The 9,510-nt window shown below is 39.6% G+C and overlaps 1 protein-coding gene across 1 annotated transcript; it reads left to right on the forward strand.

The window, feature by feature from the left end:
* Nucleotides 1–1,669: 1,669 nt before the first annotated feature.
* LOC139637133 (cytochrome P450 2F2-like) lies at nt 1,670–9,263 on the forward strand. The gene is made up of 11 exons (XM_071505686.1): nt 1,670–2,089; nt 3,107–3,269; nt 4,160–4,312; nt 4,635–4,795; nt 5,065–5,133; nt 5,356–5,460; nt 5,737–5,875; nt 6,542–6,627; nt 7,004–7,105; nt 8,393–8,534; nt 8,633–9,263. The coding sequence occupies exons 1-11, from the start codon at nt 1,928–1,930 to the stop codon at nt 8,812–8,814; spliced, it is 1,464 nt and encodes a 487-aa protein (XP_071361787.1). The 5' UTR covers nt 1,670–1,927; the 3' UTR covers nt 8,815–9,263.
* The last annotated feature ends 247 nt before the right edge of the window (nt 9,264–9,510 follow it).

The raw sequence follows: 9,510 nt of genomic DNA on the forward strand, positions 1-9,510 counted from the left end.
AAAATGTCTGCAGTATTTGTACATTTTCGAGCCATTACTAGAAAAAATCACAAGATGGCGCCTGTGGTACATCAGTTTGCAGTACAGTTTTAGTCAACTATATATTGAAGAATGGGCTCACAGTTTTTCAACCCTATCCCTATAGGGGTTTTACTGTAATCATCCCTCTGGTTCATACTGGCCGTTAAAACCATGCTTCCTAATGCATTCTCAATGTAAGTGATGGGAGACAAAATCCACAGTCTTCGTTTTGTGCAAAACGTTTAACTTATGATACTTCACCTGAGTTCAGCTACATTTTTCAGATGTCTGTCTCACATGGATCTGAAAGAACAGTTTTGCTTCTGTTTAATCAATACAGTCTCCTCAGGCTCACTAGAGCTTTACACATATAACTGCAACCCAAAGCGTCACCAGATTTTACAACTCCAGTGAATGTGCATTGGGCTCCGAGCCCTGCCAAAATACTGGTGACCTACACAGCAGTCATGTGCCTGAAAAAAAAAAAAAAATCCTGTGATGGATGACTAAAGCTGCTGCTGATGTGTGTGATCTGCTTTCACCAATCACTTGTGTAGACATGGAGTAAGCTTTGTAATGGGAAGTAAAAACATTTTCCCCTCAAAATCCAGTCAGATGTATGATAGAATTATGTCACAGAGAAAAAGAGTAGCTAAAAGCACAGCTAAATTTTAAAGCTTTTAAAGGCAAAGTTTGACCCTTTGGGAAATGGATTAATTTCATTAACTACCGCCAGCAAACCAGAAAACATAGCTTTGCAGGCTTGAAAAGTATTTTCAGACTGGTTTTTGGCCAGGACCTTTAGTTTAGGAAGTCTAGACGTTGAGTGATTTTGATTTTATTTCAGACAGTGTTTATATCAGCCGTCAGAAATTCAGCACACACTAAGATCATTTTAATATGTAATATGTATATTTGTCATATTAGGTAACACAAAACTTTTGCTAACAAGTGGGATGATAGGATTCTTAACATCTTTACAGATGTTCAGGAATACAGTCTAAACATCTGATAGATCAATAATGACAACTATTCTCTCTCATGTCTTTCCTCTCCTTGTGCATTTTTTACTATTGATTAATGATTTGAATTGAATTATGTAGTTTGAGAGGGACAGGTTCAGAAATCAAGTGTGGGGAAGAGAATCATTTACAGCAGCAAACTCAGCAGTTACGCACTCAAGTCTGATTGTCTCCTAACTGTTCCACGCCTGTGTTGAAATGTTGACTCACAGATTTACTAGCACTCAGAATTTGTTTCGTGCTCTCTCAAATGTTTTGTCTGCAATATACTTCCTTAAGTAATGAGCATCTCTCCTCCTGCAGAGCATTTTCCCAGTAGTGTGTTATGACTGGATTGAAGGAACACACAAATTGTTCCTATACATGACGAGGAATGCGAAACGTTATTGGGACTGCACGCATGTGTTTTATAGTGGCTATGAGCATTGTTATCAAGGGAGAGACTGAAAAGACCCACAAACCCTAAATGTGTTGTATTCATCAGTAGTCAGCTCAGCTGTGATGCTTTGAGGCACCTACAGGGGATTATTGTTTTGTTAACAGTGGAGTTGCAGTGCTCCTCTGTGAACAAATTATGTAATAGCTTGCCTGGTAATAAAAACGCAAGCCCTTATCTGTGGCTTTCCATTCCTTCTCTTATTACATGTTGTCCAACAAGATTTAATTGTTGATTTATCTGCAATAAGCTTAAATTGTCTCCCTGATTTGGTTGGGCTCTACTCTGACCCACATACCTCCTATCAGGACTTGTGTCTCTCAGTGTGTTGCCTCTCTCTACAAAGAAACAAAGTGCACAGCCAGAAGAGGCAGGGCTAAGAGCTGAGCTGGGCTTTTATAGCAAGTCAAGCAACTTGCTTCTTTAGTTCAGTCCAAGCAGTTCCACCATGTTTGTATCAATCATCCTACTATGGCTTTGCATTTGGTTCATCATTGTTCAACTCAAATCCCGGAGACCCAAGAACTTTCCACCAGGACCCCCTGCCCTACCAATACTTGGGAACATTTTGCAGCTGAGCCTAGAGAACCCCCTGGAGGACTTTGAGAGGGTAAGAAAAACTCTTTTAATGCCGTACATTTATGACTGTTACAAGCTGATACTTTTATATGTATGTATATATATATATATATATATATATATACTCTACTATATATATATACTCACACACACTCACACACACTAAATGTTTAATACTTAAACTTTAAACTTGGTCAGTGCTCTGCTTTTATAGACAGTGAGTTGCTGTTCCACTCTACGTTTACGTTACATAACATGGTTGTCTGTACAGAGTTGAATGCCTGTGCACAAGTTACACATGTTGAATGAAATTGGTTAGCCTTGTGTTGCTCAATGCGCTAAAGAACAGCAACCTCCCTATACAGAAACAATGTCTTGGGGGATAAACTACAGACTTCCCTGTTCCAAGTGATCATGACGAGGTTTCTGGAAAGAGACATTGCTGTTTAATTTTGCAAATATAAGTTTGATCCTTTAAGCAATACAAACAAACTTCAAGAAGTCAAGAAGTTGTGGCTGAAGTCTCAGCAGTTAATGTCAGTGCTGGGTAACTGTAACTAAAACTATCTGTATAACTAGATATCACACGCCTTAAGAGTCTGGCCGAAGTCACAGCGGTCATGTTACCCCCTGTTCCTTCAGAACATACAGTATGAACTCCTGAAGATCAGATGCAATAGTTTCAAAGATGCATTTTTATATATGTGCAATAAAATAGTAACCTATTATTGTCCCATTGTTTGTCATTTGTAACTTGTTCTTGTTTGCTAGTTTTACCTGTTATATTTACGGTTTTTAGCATTATTATGTGCTACTCTTTCTAAATGGTTGTTATTTTAACCTGTGATATATTTTTTTAAATCTACTTTACTGATGGATAAGTCTATTCTTTTATGTCTGCTTTTGCCATGTTCCCCTGCAGGGAAACAAACACTGAACTACACTAAGGCAAATATGCTTTTGTGATTTCAGTGAATTGGCCCTTTAAAAAGTAATATCCATCTCACGATATGTGATACACTGTACATGCTGTCTTGTTCGTTCTCAGCTGAGGAAGACTTATGGAAGTGTCTACTGTCTATTCCTCGGTCCCAAACCAGCTGTGATCATCAGTGGGATAAAGGCAATAAAGGAGGCTCTGGTGACTAAGGCTACTGATTTTGCAGGACGACCCCAAGATCTATTTGTCAATGACGTCACCCAGAGAAAAGGTAGAAAAGACACTTCAAAGGGCTGAGAATGTATGACCCAATTTGCACCCATCAATAATGTGTCTCTTTCTATGCATGTATTGTATGCAGGGATCAGACAGTAACCAGTATGACTATAAGTATGGTCAAGGTGTGGTTTAAGTTTTCATTATCAGAGTGAACGTAAGTGCACAACAAGGGAAAGTCCATTTTACACACTGTAGGACACATGCTACAACATGCTGGGAGAAGTTGAAGCGGGACAAACAAGCACCTGGGTAGAAATTCAAGTCACCTTTTGCCTGGTATCTGAGAGAAGGCTTCTTTTCATCATGAAGAACGAAATGCCATACAAATTCACAGCACCACACAGCTCAAAAGGAGGGAAAAAGAGAATTAACAAAGGAAGACGTTTAAGTCTTTTGTTCACTTCAGTTAGGTGTGTTTATTCAGTATCCTGTTCTGTTTGCCTGAAGAAAGGGAGTGCATGCAGCACCAGTCACTAATAATTGTGTACATTTATGAAAAACAAACAATATCATCCATCATTCTGTTCATGGAATAAGAATGGGAACTATTTCCCAGTGAACTATGTCCAAATGTTCATTCTCAGTCCTTTACTGTTTGAATCATGAGTCTCTTGAAAAACAGGCTACTCCCCTTTTGTCACAAAGTTCATAAATTAGAGTATATTTTGTTTATGTTCTTTTGTGATTGCACAAGGTCCCCTGATACATCTGGGCTTCTTGTTTCTCTAGAGAAAACAAATGAAAAGAGATGAACCAGGTGAGAGGAAATCTGAGGGATTCAGAGCAAACAGGCTAGAAAGTAGATCAGCAATGATTACAATAGACAGTGATAAGTTGTTATATTAGATGACGAGTCTGTTTGTGTCACTGTATCTGTCGTAGGAGTGATTCTGGCAGACTATGGCTCTAGTTGGAGGGACCATCGTCGCTTTGCTCTGATGACCTTGAGGAATTTTGGTCTGGGGAAGAGTTCCATGGAGGAGAGGATTCACAGAGAGCTACATTACACCATGAATACAGTGGAAAAGAGCATTGGTACGTCATCTGTGGGTCCACTGAATCCTCTTCTGATAGGCAGGGTTAACTTTCATCAGTCACACTAACACCTGACCACCACAAATATTACATTACAATTACATTATTACATATTACAAGGTGGGCACACATTTTCATTAAAACCATTAGTTTTTAAGGGGTCTCTACTGTGCTTTAACAGCTTTTACCTCCTTACTAATTTCTACTCTGAAGTCTGCTGAAGTCTGTGTTGCCAGGTTGAATTTTTTGTGTGCTATTTGTTAATGTTTCTTGCATTTTTGTAATATGTGTCATACTCCAGTTTACATTATGTTTTTTAAAGGCAAAACTCTGAGTCCTCAAATGATGTTTCACAATATGGCCTCCAACATCATATGCCAGGTTCTGTTTGGCAAACGCTACGAGTATGATGATGATTTCATCAAAAAGATTGTTCATTGTTTCACTGAAAATGCCAAGATGACCAATGGACCATGGGCTATGGTGAGTCTAAGTGCTCTGCAATCCCTAACAGTTAATAAGTAGTGTACACTGAAGGCCTTTCCTTCTCCCACCTCCAGAACAGAAATCTTGTTTCTTGTTATTGCATTAACAGCAGCCCTTATACTTTGTTTTGTTTGTTACACTGCCTCCAATCTCCACGGCAACAAAATGTATATCTGTATTTATAAAGGTATTTGCGTTTTGGAATCTATTAATGCCAGGAATCTGCGTGTTTGGAGTCAACAAATTATTTTAATCTGTCTTCACAGCTGTATGACTCTCTGCCCATGATTCGTGCTTTACCACTGCCCTTCACCAAAGCCTTTAAGAATGCTACGGTAAGTTTATTGGACCTTGAGATTTATTGTAAGTATTTATAGTAAATTGTGAAAAATGATCAGCCGATTATTAAATATCAGTTAATGTTAAGAATTTAAAAAAATGATTTTAATATCAATGGTACAATGAAATTTCTTCTTTAACCACACACATATAAACTGTAACAACAATGAGTACATACTGCACTTTCTCCGTGAACTTATATTACTTATGTTTGTTAGATTTGTCAGAATCTTGTCATTTCTTTGCTGGCTGAGCACAAGAAGACCAGAGTTCCTGGAGAGCCACGAGACTTCCTTGACTGCTATCTAGATGAACTGGATAAAGTGAGTGCGTGTGTGAATGGGTGGTGGGGGTAGAAAAGTGCCAGTGTACTATTATGCATGCTCAGTTTAATTTGAACAAATCACCTGTTACTTTGAATTTGTTCAAACCTGAGTCTTTGACAAAGACAAAGCCCCAGTGCTCGAACTACACTAAGGTATACATGCATGTCGTCCTGAGTTGACTCTTCTCATCCACTATGCCTTGTGTACATATAAGTCAGGTGTACTTGCATTTAATGTTTGTTGTTCTTGAAATATTCATGTTCCTCTTTTTAGAGAGTCGATGATGGTTCTTCATTTTCTGAGGAACAACTCATCATGTACGCTCTAGATATTCACTTTGCTGGAACTGACACTACTTCCAACACCCTTCTTACTGGTTTCCTCTACCTTATGGCCTACCCACATGTACAAGGTATGTCTGTATATGTAGATATGAAGTTCTACTTTTCTGTCATTGGATCTATGAGTCTTTTCTACATTTTTTGATGGCCAAATAATTTTTGTATGAAAGTCAAAAACATTTTCACATCAACCAGAATACACCAGACATTTAGCTGTGAAGATGGACACAGGTCTTACTTCAGTAAGGTGTAAGTTGAGTCAGCAGTTCAGGCAACCCACATTCCTGCAGTACTGCACCAACAAGTCACCCTGGGGACTTGTTGGTGCAGTCACTCACTCACTCACTCACTCACTCACTCACTCACTCACTCACTCACTTAAAGTCATGTTACCAGTTAGAAGAGCAAGCAGAGTGATTTGTATTCCTATGAATGAGTGCAACTATGGTGCACACTCTATTACGCCGCAGCCGCAGGTCAGCTGAGTGAATTAGAAGGAGCTGAACTAAGTGCCTAATGTGCCATGTTCCTGGCCACCGCTCCTAACCCAAATTGAATCACAAAGACTTCCGTATGTGTAATCTAAAAAATTGCACACACTACAACCATGTGTAGTGTGAGCACGGGGCTGTGACAAGAGCTCGCTCATCCTTCCCTATGCACTTACAACAGCTCATCACTCACCAATAATTTTTCTACCATTGTCCCCCACCCCCACCCCCTTCTACACTTCTCAGAGCGTTGTCAGCAGGAGATAGACCAGGTGCTGGCAGGAAAACCTCAGGCCAGTTTTGATGACAGGCATAACATGCCTTACGTGCAGGTATATCATCATATTCATTTCTTCTAAGAACCACTTTGATTAATGCATCTGGGTGGCATATTTGTTAGAAGATGTATAAGATCATTTACAATAGAGTAAAAATCATACTGTACTTTTGTGAGACAATCATTGCAGCTCTGCTTACAGCACATTAGCGGAACTCTAGTATAAGCAGAGCTTGTTAAATAAAAAAATGCTCAGTGGATTTGGAGATCCATTTTAACATAATTTATTATGGTATTTTTTGCCTGATTTTTTAGCATATTACTGACAGGTATCCATATTGCATATTTCTTGATCTGCTTTTCTGTGGCTCAGCCTCTGAGAGCCAAGTCAGATAAAGCATTATAACTTGTTTAAATCTCTGTTCATCCAGGCTGTGATCCATGAGGTGCAGAGGATAGCCAACACAGTTCCACTCAGCGTCTTCCACTCAACAACTAAAGACACAGAGCTTATGGGATATTCCATTCCCAAGGTAAGTGGCAAATGGTTGAACAGATTCTAGCAAAAGAGACAGTAAGTGCTGTGGAAAGAAACCTCATTGTAATAAACTTAGGAGGAAAAGTGGTTTGTACCAGTGTTGCAAGTGGAGGCAAAGTAAGATAACCTCTGCAGAAAACGAAGTTGAAAATTAGTCTTCATTTGCTTGATTTCAAACATTGTATGAAAACAATGTAGTGTCTTTCACTGTAGGTAGCAATACAAGCATCCAGCATGCAACCTCAAGAACCACATGGTACCCCATGGGCCCCCACCTCTCAGGTGGATGAAACCATGTTTGGGAGCCCAGAACTGATACCACCGGACAAACATGGAAACTCAGCCTTCATGGCCAATAATAGAGCTGAACAGACAACAAAGAACGACTGTTCAGACCATCACCAAAGACAACATTCACATTCTCAGGATCCCATGAAATGATCCTTCATTCTTCCATCGGCTGAGTTTAAGAGGTCTTGAAAAATGCTTATCAGATTAAGAAAGAAAACAAAAATTAAAGCTGCAGAAGAAAGAAAGTGCCAAATCAATGAGTTAGACCTGTCTTATAGAGAGAGAGAACCATGCACTGACTGAACTTGACCAGAGGCCCTGGACTGTGCGCAATCCTTGGTAGAGTGGGCCAATGCCTTGAAGATGGAACAAGAAGATGAGATCAAGAAATTCAACAAGCTGATTCTGGATGCTCAGTGCCAAGCTGGCTGACATGAAAGATATTGAATCTATCGAAAAAAGCCTCCCGCTTTTCTTTCGCTGGAGGGGGAGGCTGAATATGAAGCAGAGCAGAGATGAATCAAGACGGAAAAAGAGTTGGTCATAGAGAGGCTGAAGCCCCAGCAAGAAAAAGCATAAGACTAAATGTCAGAGCAGGCTGAGCTCAGTGTTCAGAGGATCCAAGAAATTACAGACAGAGAATGGAAGAAAGAAGCTAATCAGCTGACTTGTGAAGCGAAGATGCATGTGTCTCGATGAGATCAAACAAAAAAGCTCAAGGAGCTCAAGGCCATGTGACTATCTGAAAAATACTGCAGAGAAGTTGAAAGGAGGACAGGGGCCTGCATACAGAATCTACAGTGTCAGGAACACCAGAACCTGACAATCAGGTGTAAAGAGACCAAAATATCAGCTTTGTAAACCCTGCTGCTGATGACAGGGAGCTAGTTTAAGTGAGGGTTGGAACGTTAGCTTTTCTTAGGCAGATCTTAACATCTTACAAATGTTTTCTATCATCCTGTCATTCTTCTTATGCTTCATTTCTCCTCAGGGTACTATGATCATCCCTAACCTGACCTCAGTGCTGAATGAAGAGGGACAATGGAAATTCCCCCATGAATTCAACCCTGAAAACTTCCTCAATGACAAGGGAGAGTTTGTTAAACCTGAGGCATTTATGCCTTTCTCTGCAGGTATGCTGACAGAGAAAACAAACAGCAGTATGGCTCTCATTTTATCACACCAACATATATACTGTTGTTGATGACTGAGATCTTTTTTTATGTCTCAGGTTCTCGTGTGTGTCTCGGAGAGGGTCTGGCTCGTATGGAGCTCTTTCTCGCCATTGTGACTCTGCTGAGAAGATTTAAGTTTATCTGGCCTGAGGATGCAGGAGAGCCAGACTTCACTCCAGTCTATGGGGTCACTCTAACACCAAAACCGTACTGCATGAAGATCCAACTCAGGGAATGACAGTAAAATGTTTGGCAGACGCAACAGAAACGGTGGAGATTGACCCACATGCACACAAACAGCCAGTTACTCTATCCATCTATCTGTAAACCTCTTTTTTTCTTAATTTAAGCTACCTTCACTGCACTTATCTGTCTTTGTGTGTTTCTGCATTTGGGTCCATAAATCACTGAACCGTGACACTGCTCTTAAAAGCAGCAGAATCAATGACTTGCTAGTAATATAAGTTGTATATGAGTGTGTGAGTGCATGTAACTACAAGGCCAGCTGGCTTTAATGACTTAAAAACTTAAATACTCACAAAACAATGTTTTAAAAACACTAACCAATAAATATGTTGTTGGATATCAAATCGTGTGGAAAGGATTAAGTGTCCAAAATGTGAAGCGTTCATCATTTGGGCAGTATGAATGATCCTAATAAATGGGAATCTGTCGGTTAGATTTTAATATTTCTTGTGTATACGTGGAAATTTTGACCTGATGGTGGCACTAAAGGAGATTTCATTAAGTCATCAGATTCATCAGGATTCAATCTCTGGAGACTATAAAGATCCACGGTGGTGGATTTGCTTTGCCTGAACCGCAGATTATAATACTATAAACCTACTGTACATCGTGAGACACTGTAACGTTTGTAAAGTAATTAAAATGTTTACTGTTAATTCACAAATAGAACACATGTCCACTTCAAGAC

This window comes from Trachinotus anak, unplaced genomic scaffold (genome assembly GCF_046630095.1).
Source record: "Trachinotus anak isolate AG129_WGS33_773 ecotype Australia unplaced genomic scaffold, CSIRO_AGI_Tana_v1 ptg000002l, whole genome shotgun sequence".
Classification (NCBI taxonomy): Eukaryota; Metazoa; Chordata; class Actinopteri; order Carangiformes; family Carangidae; genus Trachinotus; species Trachinotus anak.

Coding starts and splice junctions, on each gene's coding strand:
- LOC139637133 (XM_071505686.1), top strand. CDS start 1,928: ATGTTTGTATCAATCATCCTACTATGGCTTTGCATTTGGTTCATCATT. Junction 2,090..3,106: donor CCCTGGAGGACTTTGAGAGG/GTAAGAAAAACT, acceptor GTTCGTTCTCAG/CTGAGGAAGACTTATGGAAG. Junction 8,535..8,632: donor ATTTATGCCTTTCTCTGCAG/GTATGCTGACAG, acceptor TTTATGTCTCAG/GTTCTCGTGTGTGTCTCGGA.